At 34.7% G+C, this 21,487-nt stretch overlaps 1 protein-coding gene across 6 annotated transcripts in view; it reads right to left on the bottom strand.

Annotated features, from left to right (window-relative positions):
* Nucleotides 1-21,487, bottom strand: part of LOC140136877 (DENN domain-containing protein 1A-like) — a 147,806-nt gene that overhangs the window by 46,871 nt on the left and 79,448 nt on the right. For 3 of the 6 annotated variants that reach the window (XM_072158480.1, XM_072158481.1, XM_072158483.1), the window contains 5 exons: nucleotides 20,806-20,902; nucleotides 18,478-18,587; nucleotides 15,207-15,233; nucleotides 2,098-2,178; nucleotides 58-105 (listed from right to left, as the gene is read on the bottom strand). In XM_072158480.1, the coding sequence (XP_072014581.1) occupies nucleotides 58-105; nucleotides 2,098-2,178; nucleotides 15,207-15,233; nucleotides 18,478-18,587; nucleotides 20,806-20,902 (363 nt within the window). The remainder of the gene's footprint in view (nucleotides 1-57; nucleotides 106-2,097; nucleotides 2,179-15,206; nucleotides 15,234-18,477; nucleotides 18,588-20,805; nucleotides 20,903-21,487) is intronic. The other 3 variants (XM_072158485.1, XM_072158482.1, XM_072158486.1) reach the window with 3 other exon arrangements.

The raw sequence follows: 21,487 nt of genomic DNA, 5'->3' as shown, positions 1-21,487 counted from the left end.
AGAGTGCTACGTTAGTGATTCCAGTGCTACATCTATTTGATAATACTTAACCATTACCTTGTTGAAACCTTTTTGAAAGGTGGCCTTCATGTCATCCGTTTTGACCTATGACATGGAATAATGATATGCAAATGAATGAATGGTAGAGATGGTATCAGCAAACACAAGGGTTTAGTCAGCATTTCTAGCGAGCATCCGTTTGGTCGGTCGGTCGGCATGACTTCATTTGCAATGGATCGCTTCATCTCATTGGTTGTTTTTGACGGGATTTGGCTGTTCCATCTTGCACTCTCTGACACAAAGGGGTACACTTACCGTTACGCTCAATGGAGGAAATCACAAAACATGTCATAAAATAAATACCTCTTGGTGAAACAATTCAGAAAAAGTTTTCTTATCAGGGGAATAAACTCTCAATAATTACAACGTAAAAACCAAATTGGTATTTTCTATGCAGAGAAAATTGGCTACAACTGAAAGGCCCTGTACAAACCAAAAGGGATTTTGCGAGGGTGTCCCCTTTGACAGGCGTGAGGATTAGGTAAGTGCAATAGACGGAACAACCTGATTGAGAGAATAGGGGCAATTAACGTCACAAAGTTTTTCTCCTTGTATCTATTCAGATTAAAACTATTTGATTAAACGGTTGTTATCTAGTCTGCAGAAAAAACTATTGATGAGTATGGATTGTGGACACCTTCAAAATATGTGTAAGATAATATGCCTAACCTTACGCATATTTTGAAGGTGTCCACTATCCATAGATGAGTTGACTTGTGACATCATACCAAACATTTGCCCAGCAGTTTTCAATTGTTTTCTGCCTGACAACTTGAGTGCTCATCCTATTTTGTTGAGCATCTGTCCCGAGTGGGGGGGACACTTGTATTTCAAGTTGCGTATCACCAGTGTACAAGGACTTTCAAAAAGTACCCAAAAGCAAGTTTTTTTTCATTAGTGTAAAATGGACCCAAACCAAGTACTATGTGGTTGTTTTCCTACCCTAAGCAGGGGCTGGTCTATCGATATATCAAACAGCATATGTGACACGATCAAGGGAAATGAGTCGGATGTCGCTAGTATTGATTTTGAAATATTGGCATAGAAAGTGTTAAAATTCTTGTTTTACATTGTTTTCAGCGATTGATAAATTGATGTAACTTTCACAAAGAAAAGTCGTATCAACATAGGGTTTTCAGTTTCTGAAAGCTCTAAATGTCCTCTTTAGAAACATGTGTAAAACTCATTTTCGACCAGGGCCGACATGCGACTCATTCCCCTTGATCATGTCACATATGACCACTTCAATTTTCAATAGCAGTTTTGCCTTTTGTTTGAATTGGTGTGAACTTTAAAAGTGTGCAGATCAAGTTGTATATCACCCGTGAACAAAAAACAAGTAAAAAGCATTTTTTTTCTTCATAGCCAGGCGCGATACAGAAGTATCTCGCTTGAGGTATCAAAAACAGCAAAAATGGGGAAAAGGGTACACTAATGGCACAGATGGTACTCAAAAAGGGTAGCTAAACTCAAAATCAAAATGCTGACAAAAATCAGTTGAAATGAAGGTAAAATTCTGGGTGAATATGTACTTGAAAAATCCTAAAAAATAGGCCTTTTTCATTGTTTTTTCTTGAGTGATCGCTGCTGGCGGTTTTATGCCTTTATTTACAAACATTTTTGTCACCTTTTGTCAACCTTCTACATTTGCAACATTTAGACAAAATATTCTTATCTATAAGAACTTGTTAACAATTTTACAATGAAAACATTATTTATATTCTTTTGAAATGTTCAGTGGACAATTTACACATTTGATCCGTTTTCTCTCCTTCATACACTGCGGTGAACGACTCCTTTATTTAGTCAACAAATTGGGTCTATTCCAGTTGAAATCCATACACCCCCTAAGGAAGACATGACCTTAATTTCCCACACAGGGGGTGTGAATTTCAAATGGAGTCACCCATTCCGGTAACCAAATTTGAAATCTACACCCCTTGTGTTGAAGATTAAGGTCATGTATTGACGTCAATGCTTGTGAACCAATGTTCACATAGAAGGAAACAAACAAACAAACAAACATTTATCTTTTACCTGTTGTGAGACGTGATGTGAAAATGTGGAGACTTGGTCTTGAGCTTGTTTTAGCCTGGCTTTGATGGCATCTGGATTGGCCTGTGAATGGGATGAGATGCAGGAAAAGATAGATGTATGGTTTATGAAATGATTGCATCATACAAACAAACATACAAACAAACAAATTTAGGATGATTCTGTGAGACTTTCACTGACACTCATGCTCATAGACAATAAGAAATTGAATCACATCAGAGAGGCATTATTCAACATTAATCAGGCAAGTCCAATATGAAACAGCTGCTCTTTGTTATTTTCCCATGTTATCAGTGTTATTGCAAGTCAAGAGGGCAGCAATTCTTGAGCTAATTTCTGGAGCAACCAAGTCACCTCAAAAGCCACCAACTCTTTGAGACTATATGTGACCCATTCTGACAAAACCAGGAACAAGTCGCATTTTTGACATTTCATGATTTGAATAAAAATGTAAGCACAGACAATAAGCTTTAAAATGATACCAAAATTATGTACGTAACATCAATACTTTTCAAGATATGGATAATTTTGACATTTTGCCACGTTGCTATTCTGAGTATATGGGCTAATTAGTTCCCTGCCTTACACAGGATTGAATAGGGATTATCATAGTTCAATTGTTATAATTACTCATTAAATAAACCTTGTTTTAATAAGTACTTTCAAGGATTTGAAAGTCCATTTAGTCCCACAGTCAAATACTGTGAAATTAAGAATTCCAAAATTTGATATTTTTAAGGGGAATGTCATCTTTAAAGGCCTATAACTCAAAAACATGCCTTGCGACTTGTTCTGGGTTTTGTTGGAGCTGGTCACATATATGTCTTGCTTACACCTGTTGGATTAGCATGTTTGAAAAAAGCGGCATTCAATCTTAAGAACCTACTTTGTCTCTGACACAGTCATGACTACAATATAAACTCATTTGTTGCAAAACAATTATCGTTACAAGAAATGCAATGGTCAAAACTGCTTATTCTATTCAGTTGAAGTTGATTAAATAAACCATTATATTGCAATTTATCTAACAATATATTTAACTCTGACTTTGAATGGGTTTAACTTGCGTTATCTAAGCCCTAGTCTCAACGTCATGCTTGCACAGAGGATCAGAGCACAACATTCCATTGTTGATAATGCAATTAAGTGGACGAGAGTCGAGTTATTGACCTTTTGTATGGTATTAAATCAATTTGATGGCAGGTTTGAAGACTATCTTGTCTTTGTGTTCAGACGATACAATCATAGCTTCAAAGGATGTGCCAAAGATGACCGTCCATGTCTTCACGGTGATATCGGATTCTTACTCCTACATGTATCACTAGGATCCACAACATGCTCATCTATTAGGGGCACAGTTCTTAAACCCCAATACATTTGTACATTCATTGAATGACCTTTGAAGATTTGGGTACAAAAACTCATACTCCGCAACTTAAGGTCAAATTTTGCACTATGATTATGTTATTGAGGTTATTGGACTATGACATTGGGATGAGGCTATTGTGGTCCATAGTGTATGTAATATCACAATGCAATATCAAGCAGTCATGATACATGCAACATATGCACACTATAGTATTAACACAACTGTTTGATCTGATAAACCTGCACTTCAAATCACACCATTACCAAGGACCTATACTATATCCATGGGCATCAATCCCAGGGGGACAGGGGGAAATGTCCCACCCCCATCTTTCAGCAAAATGGCCCATTTTTTGTTCTTTTCAGCCACTTTTTGACACTTCAGGCCAATTGTTCCCCCCCACCCCACACACACATTTCAAGCTGAATTAGCGCTAATGACTATACCTACTGTCCAAGGATCTCACTCTTATGGAGTAAGAGTATCGTACACACATTCCTATGCTATTAGTTATTCTGAGGACACACATTTACAAGTCTGTGTCCTCAAAAAGATGGTGATACAAGGGTGCACAGGTGTGGGTAGGGGTGTGGGGGTGAGGACGTGTGTGTGTGCATTTACACAGCATTACTTCAGAGGACTCAAACTTTGCAACACACTGATATAATGAAGACTAACCAATTGTATTGGGTCAAAAATGGAGGCCATCTATGGTCCGAAAAAAATTAAATTTCCAGTGGGATTTCTGGGACTTTTTCTGTTATTGCCGATTCTGTGGGGGACTTGTTATGATAATACATTGAAAGAGGATATCCCCTGAATAAGTTCATCAGGACTGTTAGATATCAAATAGCTAACAGGGAGGAAATTTATGTGTGCTGTTCGAAAGGAGTCAGTCAACGAAATTAACAAATCCATTAAAAATTAACGTACACATGTTTAACACATAATATTTAAGTGACCACGTTTTATGCCTTGTGACATAAGGCCCCTTGCAATCCATCTTGAGTTTCCCGGTCACATAACTTCTGAAAACAAGTGAGGTAACTTTTTCATTATGCATTATTTTTGTGAATTTCATTATATGACCAAACGCAAGTGTAAAATGCATTGTTACCGCTCATGCACTATAAGATGGATGTTTATCCCAAGTGAGATTTAAAAGTATACTTAAAAGAGGCTGCAAGTTTGGTAGCAAAATCAGACATGCCAACTTTGAAATCCAGATTTCCGTACTCAGAAGAACAAAAATCCGTATTTTGCACCCTAAAACCGTATTTTTAAAAATGTACCTTTTGCACTTGTGCGACCAAGCGCGTAACGGCCGGGTCCAGGGGCCCACCTTACAATTTGCAATCAAATTTGGCAATACCAAAGAACCATTCCATCACAGTAATAAATCAATACAGAAAGATGCTTCCTTTACGAGTTATCACTCATTGAAAGTGCTACTTTGCTATACTTTACATGGTAAGCGGCCATCTTAAAGTCGTCATATTTCCTTAATTACATGACTGATCAAGCTGATTGTCGGATATGTGATGCACAATTAAAAATTAATTATTAAAAGATTTGGTGACCTCAGTCAACCTTTGACCTTGTATGTGACCTTTGACCTCACGAAATTGGGTAAAGTATGTAAACCAAACAAATTGACATATTTCTTGAAACATTGGGTTTTGTAATAGAAGTATGCTTTGTTAAATCTTTCAAGTTCAGAAAATCATTGATCATCATCTGAATCATCATAGTAGGCCTATCAGTCGGTAGGCCTAACATCGGGTTTTGTTCACGTTTTCAAAAAAAAAAAACAGTTTAATGCCAATGTCAATTAGAAGACTGTACTGGGTATAGCAGTTATCTATGCATGGTTAAAGAAAAATATTAAAAATATTAATGTGCCACTGGGTGCACCATTGAGAAAACAAAGTCGGAAAGCATCTTGCAGGCTTATTCTTTTGCAGACCTAAATAGTTAACTAAATACTTTCAGAAGACATAGCATGATGTGTAGCAGTTAGATGAAGATGCTTAATAAAAAATATTTATGTGCATGAAAAATCCGCAAGTCGGGAAAAAATTCTGTCGGAAACCATCTTGTATAGGTCTATAAATATTTCTTTAATGTGCATGCATGGTGCGAAAGTCGGAAGTAAAAGGAGGTCGGAAACCTTCTTGTAGGCTTATTCTTTTGCACCAAAAGAGCTAAATAGTTAACTAAATACCTTCAGAAGACATAGCATTAGGTGATTAATAAACAATATTAATGTGCATGGAAAATCTGCAAGTCAGAAGAAAATTATTTCGGAAACCATCTTGTATAGGCCTATTAAATATTTCTTTAATGTGCATGCATGGTGCGAAAGTCGGAAGTAAAAGGAGGTTGGAAACCTTCTTGTAGGCTTATTCTTTTGCACCAAAAGAGCTAAATAGTTAACTAAATACCTTCAGAAGACATAGCATTAGGTGGTTAATAAAAAATATTAATGTGCATGAAAAATCTGCAAGTCAGAAGAAAATTATTTCGGAAAGCATCTTGTATAGGCCTATTAAATATTTCTTTAATGTGCATGCATGGTGCGAAAGTCGGAAGTAAAAGGAGGTTGGAAACCTTCTTGTAGGCTTATTCTTTTGCACCAAAAGAGCTAAATAGTTAACTAAATACCTTCAGAAGAAGCATTAGGTGGTTAATAAAAAATATTAATGTGCATGAAAAATCTGCAAGTCAGAAGAAAATTATTTCGGAAAGCATCTTGTAGGTCTATTATATAATAATTTTTTAATGTGCATGCATGATCGAAAGTTGAGAGAAAAACGATGTAGTCAACCACTTTAACAGACCAAGAAAGTGGTCAAATGATACCAGTAATTCAGTCGGTAGTCTAATCTTGCAACTATTTATCTTTTTAAGACACAACATTTTATTATTTTGGTCAAAATTCTGGAATACCGTATTTTTTTGGAGGTGACCGTACTACCGTATTTTTCACGTTTTACCGTACAAAATACGGTGAAACCGTACTAGTTGGCATGTCTGCAAAATGAATGTTTTGATTTAGATTTTCCATTAAAAATGCACAGATATTCATCGTTTTTTTTGCAAATATTACCAGTTTTTATTGTTATTTTTGGAAAATCACAATAATGAATTCAAGTGAGGGTCAGAAAATGAAGTGAGGGCGGGTGACGGGAAACTCATTATCGACTTTCATTGGCCTAAGACAGCTGCTGGATGTGTGTTGACAATGTGTTTTGACTAATGTGGCAAGGTATCTGTGTCACAGAAAAACTCACAGAATTTAAGAAAAAAATGGAAAACACAGAAATACAAGGAATACATGTTTTTCCTTGAGAAAAATGATAATGAAGAAAAAATAATGAGAATGTGAGGTAAAAAAAATTAAAATGAAGTCCGTCTTTAAAGGTATCAACCTTAAAACAACTAAAAATATAACGCAAGTAAATTATTTTTACCCCGATTTCTAGCGGTGCACATCTTCTGTAGGCCTAACTAGCACAAAGGAATACATCCTTTCTAATGAAATCACAGAATTTAGTATTAAAAACCACTCACGGAAAATCGCGGAATTCAGTGTTTTAAAGCACGGAAAACTTGCCACTTTAGTTTTGACTGTGTTAATGGACCGGACGTGTCAATGACCGCATCAATCATTTATTATTTATACAGTTTCAACCAGTTGTTAGCAAATACTACTTCAACAATCCAGTTCGGTTTTTTGCTATTAAATAATGCATACGGCCTCAAGTCACTAGTAGTAGTACTTGCCCTTCATTTACACTTCACTAATATTCAAGTAGGCTTTGCATAAGCACTGGGTTTTTGTTTTTTTTTTGGTTTTTTTGCTATTAAAAGGGCATTTTGTGATCCACAGCCTCATCCCCCACTTTTCTCTTAAAAAGTTGAGATTTTTATACCACTGGAAACCTCTGGCTACATAATGTTTATGTACCAAACATTTCTTGCAGATTGATTCGTTTAGCAAAAATATCGTCAAATTTGAATTTACGAAATTAAAACACATTGCCTATGAAGCAGTGTAATACACATAACCATGCATAACTCGCAAACGCAAAATCGGTATCAACTGAAATTTTGGGAATAAGTTTTTTTCGTGGATATCTACGAAATCCTCCTTTAAATAATGCATACAGCAAGTTATATAATTCTTTAAGGTCTTTTTGTTGTTGTTTTTTGCTATTAAATAATGCATACAGCAAGTTATATAATTCTTAAAGGCCTTTTTGTTGTTTTCAGCAAAAGTGTAAAAGACTAAAATTGTTTATAAAATGTTATAAAATGCCTAAAAGTGAAGGATGAAGGCATGACATCAATAAATCTTAATATAAATACAGATTTGGGGTAAAAACAACAATTATGAAGAAAATCACAAAAAAGTGAGTTTTGGGCAATATTTGTCAGGTACATCATACCAAAAAAACACTCTTTCCAAAATATTTTATTTTGCTTTTAGCTCAATCTTGAGGCTCCATTCCAAAAACGTTTTTTTTAATTTTTTTGATATTGGCCTTATTTTTTGAGATATTGATTATATAAGGCATCAAAATTGAACTTTTTAAAATTCACAAATGCCTATGTGCACAAAATGATGCCTAAAATCGGAAATAGACCAAAATATAAAAAAATGAGAAAACTGTTTCTTGAGTCGATCATGCTTTTTACGATGATCATAATTGCTTACCTATTATGCTGTATTTACTGAGTTATCGTGTACCTAAATCGTTATTTAACCGAGAAAATGAACATTGAAATAATGGCCGTTGAAGTTTAAAGTGGTCACATTTTGCACTTTCATCGAATCTCGCAGGAGAATGCGGCAGTTTTTATTTTTCTACCTTACATTACATAAACATCGGGTAAATCCACTGCCCCTTGAGAAGTTTGAGCGAAATCCATTCATAACTTGATATTTAAATCGGGGGAAAGAACTTGAAAATACCCACATTTTATCACCTAAAACGGAGCCATTTGACCACTAGGTTTTTGTGCTTCCTTGGGGTTTCCCTAAGATGCGCCGCGCATGCAGATAACCGTCGCGTATTTGTGCATTAACAATTTGCGCGATACGCAACGCGATGCGTTGTTGCGCGCGTGTACCCTGCTGGTACACCAAAGATTTTCTTTCCCGTTTCAATTTCAAACACGAGTGGAATAGTGAAATAAAATCCTTAAAATATTGCAGTTGGAGTTTACAAATCTGGATTTTCATTCCTTGTATTTATAAAAAACATAACCAAGTACAAATATATCAAAAAAACTCAATTTTGCGAAAGAAACAATGTCTAGAGTACACAGCCGCCTTAACTGAAGTAGAGAAATTACAGATTCATGTAAAATGTCTTATTTTGTCTTTAATACATGGCATTTGTCTTAACCACTATAGCAGATTATGTTAGCATGTCAATGACACTAACAAAGGTGCCAAATCGGAATTTGATGATTTTTACGATCCTCCCAATGAGCAAATCACTGTTGCTTTTAAAAGAAGTATATAAACATTAAACAAGGCAAGGCCAAGGCCAATGCCAAGGCAAAGCCACGCAGTCAGACTAATTCCCCAGGTATCATTGTTAAGATGAAAGAATCATTCTACGAAAAAGGGATTTATATACCAAGTATTTTGAATCAAATGTGCTGCAAAATTAATGCAGGACAATCAAGAGATAAAAATAAATCATTAAAATAAAATGACAATCTCCCTGGATAAGGCTCAGAGATGTAAGTGAGGTAATGATCCACTTCCTGAAAATCATGCGAGCCGTCAGCGAGCAGCCTAGCCGAAAGGTAGGCGTGCAACGGGGGTGTTCACCCCTCTCACAATTTTTTTTTTGCTCTTTTTATGACAACTTATCCAATACCAGAAAGGTAAAAAATTTTTTTTTTTTTTTACATTTCCGGAATTTTTTTTTGGCCCCATTTCCGGAATTCCGGAAATTTCCATAAGTCTTACATCTCTGAAGGCTAAAAAAAATGTGTTTGTTTTTCTTTTAGCACAATCCATGTCAGCTAAAAGAGCAAATTCATTTTTTATTTCTGTTTTATTTTAATTTTTTGTTTTTTATGGTAAAAATCATGAAATTCCGAGACATATTTATATATTCCATTTAAAATTCACACTACCTCTGTGGAAGATTTTGGAATGGACACTCTATGCTGCTCCATTTGAATATCATACCCTCCAAGGAAGATTCAACCTGAATCATCCAAAGAGGAAGAGCAAGTTTCAAATGCTAATGTGTTCATTCCATTTGAAATTCATACTCCCCCTGTGGAATATATTTCCAAAATCTTCCACAGGGCGAGTGTGTATTTTAAATGGAATAGCCCATTGTGAAATTCAGATCAGAATAAGATTTTCTATTGTTATTTTTCTGGTGTCAATACAATTTTGAAACTGGGACATTTAATACTGGCCAGGTGTTTGCGTGCAGCATTGAGAATTATTGAGCTTGTCTTGGGAATTTTTCATGGCAGCAGTGGCGGCGCCAGGAATTTTTTTGTGGGTGGCATGGAGGGAAAAGTAAATTTCAAGGAGGGGTGAAATAACCAATTTTGCACAAAATTGTCGCAAAAAGTGGACATTTTTGTACAACTGAAACTTGTCGTTTGCAGTCGACACCCGCATGAAGACAGTTATAATTTCAGCATCCAATTTGTCAAAACATGACAGAGAAAATGATTCTTGTGATCTTGGCCTGACCTTTTACTTTCATGAATAAAATCACACTTTTAACTCTCTCCACACAGGTGTCAACACTGCAGACAACAAGATTCACATTTTTGTTTTGAAAATTCAAAAATTTCAGAATTGTACATTATCATGACCATATTTGGAATCAGCATAAAAAATGCATTAAAATGAGTACAAACAAGCCTAGCATTGGTTCAGTGGTTTTTAAGATACCTCTTGATATTTTTAGAAAGTATCTCAAGATTTTTTATCTTGAAGCCTACGGCTAGCACGCAGAGCATTAATTTCTGCAAAGTGTGAGTGTAAGTGCCATACGATGTGTAAAAATATGCCTTATTCATCGCTGTGTTAAGGTTAGCCGAGAGTTTTTCATGCGCTTGATTTCAGAGGGGCGTAAGTTCATAACAGAAACAGCCATGCAGAAAATGAACAAGCGTGCTGGGACGTGAGGCCTACTTTACAATAGAATATTGATCCACGGTCAAGACATGAAACTTGGCTTAGCTCGTGCCCGGAGCTCGTGAGTCGAGGCGGGCGGGGTGTCATGAGGGGCGGCATGCGGGTCGGATGCCGAGGGAGGGCACAAGCCGTTTTCGGCAATTTTCATAAGGATTTTATAAATTTTAAATATAACATCAACAACAGTATCAAAAAGCAATTATTTGCAAATCGAATTTGGGAAGAATATTCAAAAAGACAGACTTAGCAGGCCTACAAATTTCTGAATTATATAAAGTGAAAAACAAGCAATCACGATTCACTGCAGTCAGCGAATCAATCAAATAAAACTAAAAAGAAAGGAGCAAGAAAGAATAAAGAAATAGTGACAAAGAGAAAGAAAGAGAGAGAGAGAAAGAAAAAGAACGACAAAGAAAGGAAGAGAGAAAGAAATTTTAAAAAAAATGAAAAAAGAAAAAGAGAAAGAAAAGAGGAAAGAAAGAAAGTAAAAATGAGAAAAGAAAAAAAAAGGAAAGAAAATTCAGCCACACGGGACTCGAACCCACAAAATTGTTCATAACAGATTCCCAGTCCAACGCCCTATCCACTCGACCATACATCAGCTTACGAAATTTCTTGTTCTCGAAGCGGATATGTAACTATTGATGCAATTACTTAATGATTACAATCGCGTCCGCACAATGGCTCTTAGAATAAACACGCATGTCGGCGCTGAAATTTTGAACGAAGTGATGGAGGAAAAACCTTGTTTTTTGCAATACTAGCTTCAATTTGGAGTGAAAATCAAATGGGATAGCAATTGGCAGAATGTTGAGAAATAATGTAGGTATTCAGATGTCTAAATTAACGCCCGTTATCAAGATATCGATAATTTCACAAAACAGTTTTTTCTCAGACAAGATTCTCGAAAATGTTCCCCAAAAGCGGGCTTTTTAAATTTAATCGGTACTGTATTTGGTTCTTCCCCATGGCAACATTATTTCTTTAATCGATTTGTAGTACAATACAAAAAAGGAGAAAAAAGGAGAAAACAATCACTCGGCGTGGTTTTATACGGAGCGAACATTTGAAAAAAACTGCATGGAACGTGTTTTTGATCTTGTGAACATGGTGCGTAAAAATGATTTAAACGAAGGATTTTCAAACGGATTCTAAATTTTTTAAAAACAAAAAAAAATAATGTAAAGATACATCCATGCACCAACATTTGACTCACTGCGATATTTGATTGCTGAGAAAACGCGGTTTTAGAGAACAACTTTATACGTCTTTTATACGTTTTTATCGTTTCTTCGTGTAACCTTAAGCTGCTCCAATGCTAAATCACTAATGAGTGCAAAATTCAACAGATTACAAACTGAAGACTAAAACTGCCCTGACAAAACACTGCATCTAAATTCAAATAGGTAAATAAGATAATGATCTAATTTTAGTTACAGTGATTGGTAATTTACTCGGGACTTACACCATTCAATGCTATCCTTGCAATATTATCTTAGGTCTTGCTATGGAGTGTTTTGTCTGTCCTCTTTTTAAATTATTTGATACTGGCAAAATTAACACTTGAAATAAGGCTGAATTGTAAATTTGCCGACTTTAAAAAATGAACTTGCACATACATTCCACTTTTGCCCAGTAAGGCAAAAAAAAAAAAAAAAAGATTGTTTGCGTGACCTCCACCGACCGACCCTAATCTGTAAAATCTGGAAAAAAGGCTTACTGACCCTAATTTCAGAAAAAGGTTTTTTTTCTTTCAACATTTTTGACATCCTGAAAAGTGTTTTTTTACAGTTTCTACACACTAAACTGTTTAAAAAATGCATGAAGTGATATACAGTAGAGAAATATCCCAATTCACAATCAGAAATTGATTTGATTTATTAGGCTATTCCATTTAAAGTCCACACTACCCCTGTGGAAGATTTTGGAAATATCTTCCACAGGGGAGTATGAATTTCAAATGGAATGAACACATTAGGCAGCTGCATTTGAATTCCACACACCCTCCGGGAAAGATTCAACCTGAATCCTCCCCGAGGGAGAGTGAGTTTTTAAATGGAGCTGCTAATATGTTAATTCTTGTCCACTATTTTGACCCCTTATCTATCTGAATAAATACCGATAACTACACCAAGTTTTCCAAACTTTTCAAATCTTGATTCAAAATAGTCTATCACACATCTGATTCTACACCTTAGATATATAGAAATGCACTGTAATGTGTGAGTTAAATGATGTTACATTTGAGATATGCATCGTTAACAAGTCCCAAAACCAGTGGATTCAAATGAGTTAGTATTAAAGTTAGTAATGAGCCAGGGTTGATTAACTTTGCTAATCTAATTAGTACTGATTTGAGAGATTCTTATGAAAACAGAATATTCACAGTCATAGGTCCGTATGCGTAGTGCGCAACATTTTGTATTTTACATTCTTTTGGCTACATGATCAGGTGAAAAGGGCTTGGTACAATGTGTGCGTAGCGTGGAAAAAAAGTGTATGTTACAATATTTTGGCCAATGATCAGGATGAATTTTGGTGGAAAACGGATTCCTTGCCACTTTCCTTTTCCTTCCAGATTTTCTCTTTCATTTTTGTCAGAGGGGACACAATTCCCTTTCATTTTTTGTCAGAGAGGCACTCGGGTATTTTTGTCTCAGATTATCATTCAACAATTCGCTGTCACAGCCTGCATGCCTATTTTGGTACCAAGTCATGCACGGTTCCTATTGAGTTTGCGTTGACATCCACCTAAATTGCATTATCCACCTAAATTGCATTATCTTAAAAACTACAATTTTAAGAGCTTAAAACTTGTCCAGTTATAGTAAGAACTTAAACTGATTTACCTAACTCAATGCGAGTAAATGCCGATCAGCAAAATATATGCCCGCGCACATCATCTCCCCATACAACATTCTTTCATATATTATATAACAGTCATCCTTGTACTTTGAAGTCACACTGCGATATGCAGATTTAATATACCCTCAGAAGGCCGATATAAATAATCATGGCGGTTGTTTTTAAAATGCAAACACATTTACAGTAGCTCCTTGTCCAGTATAAACAGTCAGTTAAATTACCAGCACTGAGTATTTATATTTGCAATTGAATTTTAATGGAGACAGCTTCAATTTAATAGCAGTAAGGGCTATTCCAGTTTAAATCCATACACCCCCTATGGAAGACATGACCTTAATCTTCCACACAGGGAGTATGAATTTAAAATGGGACTACCTGAATGGGTGACTCCATTTGAAATGTATACCCCCTGAGTAGGAGATTAAGGTCATGTTTTTATAGGGGGTGTACGGATTTCAACTGGAATAGCCCAGAGACTGAAACTGGGACGGTTGTCACAAAACGCAATCAGAAAAACTAGTTGACATCATATAAGTCATCAGAAAAGTAGGGCTTTTTATGATTCATGAAAATATAAAAGTACATTAACAAAAGGTAAACAAACAAGTGAAGTGCTATCATCTAAAATGAATTAAACACACAACAAATAGAAGTATTTATTTGTATTTGCAGACAATTTCAAATATAAATATACTGGCCTATATCTGAAGTGCTCTGAGATGAACTACTTATTGGCAGTGGCATAGCGTCATACGGGCATGTGCCCCCCAATTGATTGCAAAATTTAGAAAATCCCATTTGAACATTGTGGAAAAACAGCTTGTGCCCCCCATTCAGACCTGGTGCCCCCCCCCACCCCATCATGGTCGGTGCCCCCCCATATGACCCATGCTACGCCACTCCTTATTGGACTGATAAACACAATGCTTTAGTGTAACACACACACAGATCAAAATGAACATGATGAAAGAAAGATGCGATGACAGAATCAGTCAAGAAGCTCTATCATGTAAATATGGTGCAGTATTTTTGTAGCATTGCATTACTCCCTATTCCCAAAAAATACACAACTATTTTTTTTTTTTTGATTAAAAAATATTATCCTGTTTTGCCGAAAGAAACATAGCCAAATCTTAATCCTTTACTTAGTTCTAACTGGCAAAGAACGTCAAATTTTAATAGTTTTGCAATTTGAGGGAAAATGTACAGGTAAAAAAATGCAATTTTGCATGATTTCTTACAATTGCAGTCACAAATTCAAAGACTTTGTCACTTTGCCCAAGTCTAGGTATTTTAAATTTGGCATACTGGCTATGAGTTTGGTCATAAACTTAGTTTTTTTATGTTAATTTTGATTATTTACAAAAGATATTAAAAAATGTGTTTTCCAAAAATTAGAATGTATAACCTGAAATTAGTCTTAGTACAAATCTTCGGGCTTGATTGTCACAGCATACACCCTAAAAACACAAGTTTTTGGACCTAATTTCCAAAAATTGGACAAATATTAAAGTTGTTAAACCTTTTATTGCCAGTTAGAAATAACTAAAGGATTACGATTTAGCTATGTTTCATGCGGCAAAACAAGATAATATTTTTTTAATCCAAAAAAATTAGTTCTGTATTTTTCTGGACTACTGAGTAGTAGTAATAACGCCATGCACCTACCCGTATACTTCCTTGCGCATGGATCATCTGTAAAAGCAAACAAGCAATTGAACCCAAATAATGAGAGTTAATAGGGACTACCATGGGATTACCAGGCATGCATGTTAACAGGGATGTAAGTGGCTGTTCAAAAAAAAAATGATGCGAGTGAAGCGAGCAAGCCGAACACTTGATCGGAGCACTTATTTTTAGTGAATGCTAGGGATGGGGGAATATGCTATGAGGGTATCAATCCTTAATTTATTTATTTTTGCTCTTTTTTATGATAAAATATCATCATCTACACGTAATTCCGAAAATGTAAAAAAAAAAAGAGAATTAATTTTTTCCCGGATCTGGAGAAAAAAACACCGGAAATCCATAAAAACAAACAGAAAACTTACATCCCTGTGTTAATAATCATCAAGGGACCATTACCAATCATGCATGTCCTTCTATATTAATCATCAAGTCTACAGGACCATTTACCAAGTTTGTGAGGGTGATGGGACAAAGGGACAACTCTGGCCAAAAATTTAGAATTGCAACAAAATTATAACAAGCAACATATACAAGGTATAACTCCTTGGTTTTATGTTCAAAGAAGTATTATTTTTAACTGTTCTTAACATACAGCTAAAATCAGCTAATATGCTTGTGTGAGTTGAAAATCAAGGTTGATAATCAGAATCTAGTCAACTGGACTTACTATTTTTTGACTGGCGACGTTTCACATCCTATCCGGGATGCTTCCGAAAAATCAGACAGCTTGTGGAAGCATCCAGGATAGGATGTGAAACATCGCCAGTCAAAAAATAGTATGCCCAGTTGACTAGATTTTAATTATCAACCTTGATATTGTATTTACCTGGATGACTGAGAATATGCACAAATACATTGTGTGAGTTGAATAAGTTCTTTGAACTCAAAACAAGACCAGACTAATAAATTAAGGCTATGTAATTGCTATTTGAACTGATTGAACCCCCAGAAGGTGCAGAGGTGCCTATTACAACATACCAGAATGTATTATGTGTACTCTTTATGAAGCAGTGACATAAGCCTGGACTACTGACATGTGAAGCAATCATTGACAGTACACTATATAAACTGAGCTCAAAAAGAAACTTATAATTTTTCACAAGGTCATATCTTGAAATCCTGTCCATCAAATTGAAACAAAATTACACAGATTTACTTCAATACTCTACTCTTAACACATGTCAGTAACCAAGCAGTTATCCAACTGACACAACAGCAAAATGCACTGACATGGGACAGCTTCCTGGACCACATTCACAGCCCAGCCCTGTTTCATGAAAAAAAGTGTATGAAAAGCAGAAAGCAGCACCGTTTTATCATCTATGCAAGGATCTTGTGTGCATTCTCACAGATTTTTTGTCCTGGGTGCCAAATGTTGGGCTGTGAAAGTGAAGGAAGTCCAGGAAGCTGTCCCATGACAGTTCATTTTGCTGTTGTGTCAGTTAGACAACTGCTGGGTTACTGACATGTGTTTTGAGTAGAGTATTAAGGTAATCCTGTGTGTAATGTTGGTTCATTTTGATTGACAGTATTTTAAGATATGACCTTGTGATTCACAAGTTGTAAAAAATATAAGTTTCTTTTTGAGCTCAGTTTATATGTCCAGATGCTAATGAATGTCATGTTACATGCATGCTGTACATTATGGTCAAATTGGCTCTTCCATCTAAAATCCACACTACCCCTGTGGAAGATTTTGGAAATATCTTCCACAAGGGGAACATACATTTCAAATGGAATGACCACATTAGGCAGCTCCATTTGAATTTCATACACCCTCTGAGAAAGATTCAACCTGAATCTTCCGTTGATGGAGGGTGAGTTTCAAATGGAGCTGCTAATGTGTTCATTCCATTTGAAATTCGATCATACTCCCCCTGTGGCAGATATTTCCAAAATCTTCTACAGCGGTAGTGTGGATTTTAAATGGAATAACCCAATGATCTGACATATGAATGTATACATTTTTGAATATTGAGTTTTTTGAAAAAGCTCGAATTCCATTTGTCCAAAGTAATTTTGACTGGGTGGATCCACAAATGTTGAAGCATATCCTCATACTATCTTTCACTTAATGTAACTACTTGATCAGAATCAGAACGTTTTAATAACAAATTAAAATTGAAAAATTTACAATAGTTTTGGTAGTAAAGTGGTTTGAAAGTTAAGCATGCAAATTATATTAAACATTTTTTTAAGGGAGGTGACAATTAGTCTTAATCAATTTATTAACCCTCGGAGCACTACCTGCCGATCTAACATTGCCTCTGATTGGTCAATTACATGCTATCTTTACTTTAATCACCAATCAGAATGGAGCTTTGTAAATAATTCACCTAAATTTTTTTCTGTTGTGAAATTATTCTAACAATGTTGTTGATTGGTTCGATTGATAATAAAAACTTCTTTTTGGCCAATTGGCAGGTAGCTCTCATGGGGTTAACAAACAAGATATTATTACAGTAGCAGGAGTTTTGCATGCTCTTGTTATGGGTGAATTTCTCAAACCTTTAGCTTGTTTGGCCTTGAGCTTAGCTTAGCTTAGTATATACCAAGTTTCATGGGTAGAACTTATTTGAAACTCTCATTTTGTACCAGGATTTAGATAGCTTGAACCAACCAGTTTGAGAGACACCACTGATTCCAAACTGTTAGCCACTTTTGTTCTTGTACCAAACACTGTGGATTTGCTTTGTGTCAATTCATTACTTTTCATTACTTATAAGGCAAAAAACAAAACAACAAGTTTGTTTCCTGTAGCGTGCACATTTCGTTTTTGACAGCTTATTGAATTTTTTTCACTTTCAATGGAAAAAAAAGAAAAAAAACCCGGAAAATCGCAAAAAATAATATAAAACACTACGGGAGTAAACATTTACACATTACACAACAAATAAACAATATAAATATTCTTGAATATGAAGAAATGTGATTTTTTGTGTGTGTCTGAGAAACCCACTGTAAATTCCCATTCCAATTTGGGTATTTTTTTTTTTCCATTTCAAGACATGGATTAAAAAAACAAACCAAAAAAAAACCGCATTTCGCATTTGACTTTTTGGACCTGCTACAGGAAACAAACAAGTTTTTTTTTTTGCCTAATAACCAATATAAAGAGAACATTCCCCAGCGAGATGTTCTACCCCCATTCTGTAAAACTGTTATCCCACGGCCAACTAGCTTAGCTTTGAGAAATTGTGTGATTGGGAATGGGGTTAATCTGTAAGTTGATATATTTTCTCCATCTTACCCCTTGTTTTGCTTTAGCTGCAACTATTTTGCGAGCTTTGATGACTCTGTCCTTGCTGTCCGCAAACTGGCCTGCAATTTGTTTTTGAAGGCGGTTTTTATTTGATAAACCTGAAAGAAACAATCATAAATATGAAACTCACATATTTATATTACATATACGTGACCAGCTCCAACAAAACCCGGAACAAGTCGCCAGACATGTTTTTGAGTTATAGGCGTTTAAAGATGACATTCCCATAAAAAAATTTAATTTTGGAATTTTTTATTTCATGGTATTTGACTGTGGGACTGAGAGGACTTTCTAATCTGTGACAGTGCTTATTAAAATGAGGTTTATTTAATTAATAAATAACAGTTGAACTATACTGCACCAAGAAAGTATCCTTACACTTGGAAAAATAATCACAATTTCAAAACTGAACTATGTTGGGATAAATTTGTTTTTGTAATAGATGCACTATATAATCCTGCATATTATGACACCATATTGAATCCAATGTGACCTCAAGAAGTAAAGTTACAAGCAATTGAATAGACGAAGGTCCAGTTTTAAAAGTCACTTAGTGACAAATTGGCCTATACAAGGCGCAAAAAGATTCCAACAGGCGCAACAAAGAGAGTACACAGTTTCTTCAATGAAACTTTATTTAAAGCAGTATTTATTTCCTTCTATTTATTTACTTCTCTGTACTTTTCATAACTTGCATTTTATTTGTCAGCTCTATCGTTTCAGTTTTCTTTTGTTTCTTTTGTTTTAAATTAAAGGCACACACAAATTAGCCATTCACCACTCTCAAACCAAATGTCTAGTCCGTGGAGTTTTGAATAGGCTAGTGTGTCACTTTTAAAACTGGACCTTCGTCTGATCAAATGCTTGTAACTTTGCTTCTTGAAATCACATTGGATTCAATGGGGTGTCAAAATGTGCCGAATTAGATAGTGCATCTATTAAAAATACAAATTTACCCCATTATGGTTCAGTTTTGAAATTGTAATTATTTTTCCAAGTGTAAGGATACTTTCTTGGAGCCATATATGATAATCCCTATTCAATCCTGTGTAAGGCAGGAAACTAATTGGCCCATTACTCACTTTTTTAGATGTTTATTATGTAATAATTATGATATGATAATGATATCAAATAAGTAATATTATACAAACAATGAAGATATGATAAAAACAAAGAAATAAAGGCAATTTGCCTCACCTCTTTGAGGTTAACAATATCAAGGTATCATTTGCAAAATTATCCATATCTTGAAAAGTATTGATGCTATTTATATAATTTTAGTATAATTTTAAAGCTTATTGGGTAGTGCTTACATTTTTATTCAAATCATGAAATATGAAAAATGCGACTTGTTCATGGTTTTGTCAGAGTGTTTTTAAGAAACAATCAATCAAAAATATATGAAACTCACACATAGAAAAAGAACTAAAAATGCTTTTGAAGGCAGTTTTTTAAAGATTGTTTCTTAAAAGAAACAATCAATCAAAAAGAATATGAAATTCGCATATTATTTATAGAAAAAAACTTACAAACGCTTTTGAAGGCAGTTTTTAAAGAAACAATCAATCAAAAATATGAAACTCACATATTTATATATTTTATAGAAAAAAACTTAAAAATGCTTTTGAATGTGGTTTTTATTTGATAAACCTGAAAGAAAAGATCAATCAAAAATATGAAACTTGTATATTTATATGTATAAAAAAAACAATAAATGTTTTTTGCTTTTAATATTTGAAGATATAGCCAGGTACTTAGAAATCTTATTATTATTTCTTATTACATATTTCATTTCAGACACTTACACAGAAATAGCCATTATATAGTTTCATAATAGCTTTGTCATTACCAGCACAATGTCTGTCTGTCTGGGTGTCTGTCCACTTTTCTTGTCCTGTCTTGCATTATGCAGTGTAGCATTATCGCTGTGTCTTTAATCTCTACACTTAGTGCTTAGGTTGAAGTCAAATTTGGGCAAAAATGCTCAGTTTTAGAGACAATGCAAATTAAAAAAATTTGGGCCCAACATTTTAAAATTGTAATTGTAAAAATTTTTTTTAAATTAATTTTAAACAGCTAGATATAAATATGTAGGACTTGTTCTTTTTTTTATTATTTATTTATTTATTTATTTATTTTTCATTTTGATCAAATTTTGACAAAACTTTTTGTGATTTGATTTGCAAAATTGAGCATTCAACCATATTTGGTGAACATTTCTCAAAATTGGTCTAAATTTTTCCATGACCCACTAGCACACTAATGTTACATTGCCAATAAAATGGATCATGCAGGGATCTAGTGAGTAATACTTACTGCCACCTTCTTGTCGTTCTATTTCCAATTGCTGCTCAAACACATCACTAGGATAGCCTTTACCATTGGATATTGTGTCTAACCGAGCGTCTATAAACTGTAATGAGTATAAATACAGTGAGTGGATTGAATTGCATCAAACCATGTTTCATTCATCCTACTTCAAACACTAAACATCTCAAAAAAAGTAACTAACACCCCCTTAAATAATGACCATTATTCAAAAAGCGGGTGATTGTATTACAAATCTGTAAAATGCGTTGGAAGCAGAATTTATTTCTGCACATTTTGACACCTCATTTGCAGTAATTGACTAAATATTGACGTCACAGCGTATATTTAAATCAATGTAACCCAAGATTTGAAAGTTGCAGTAAATTGTATTGATTTTGTATTCAGTGTAATGGAAGGAAATCTGTGTAATGATATCTGAGTGTTTTTGTATTGTAAAAATTTGTATGTAAGTGCAACTTTCAAATCTGGACCTCACTACATTAAATTGATCAGTGTTTTATTGTTTTCTGGGCTATCGTATCAAATGAAACGTCAAAATGCACAGAATTAGATTCTGCTTCCAACTCATTTTACAGATTTGTAATACAATAGCCCCTTTTAAATAATGGCCATTATTTAAGGGGGTTAGTTACTTTTTTTTAGATGTTTATATATTAATCTAGGCAAA

The sequence above is a fragment of the Amphiura filiformis genome, chromosome 17, assembly GCF_039555335.1.
Source record: "Amphiura filiformis chromosome 17, Afil_fr2py, whole genome shotgun sequence".
In the NCBI taxonomy this organism is placed as follows: Eukaryota; Metazoa; Echinodermata; class Ophiuroidea; order Amphilepidida; family Amphiuridae; genus Amphiura; species Amphiura filiformis.
Note: the sequence above shows the minus strand (reverse complement) of the source record. Positions and strands in the feature narration are given on the sequence as shown.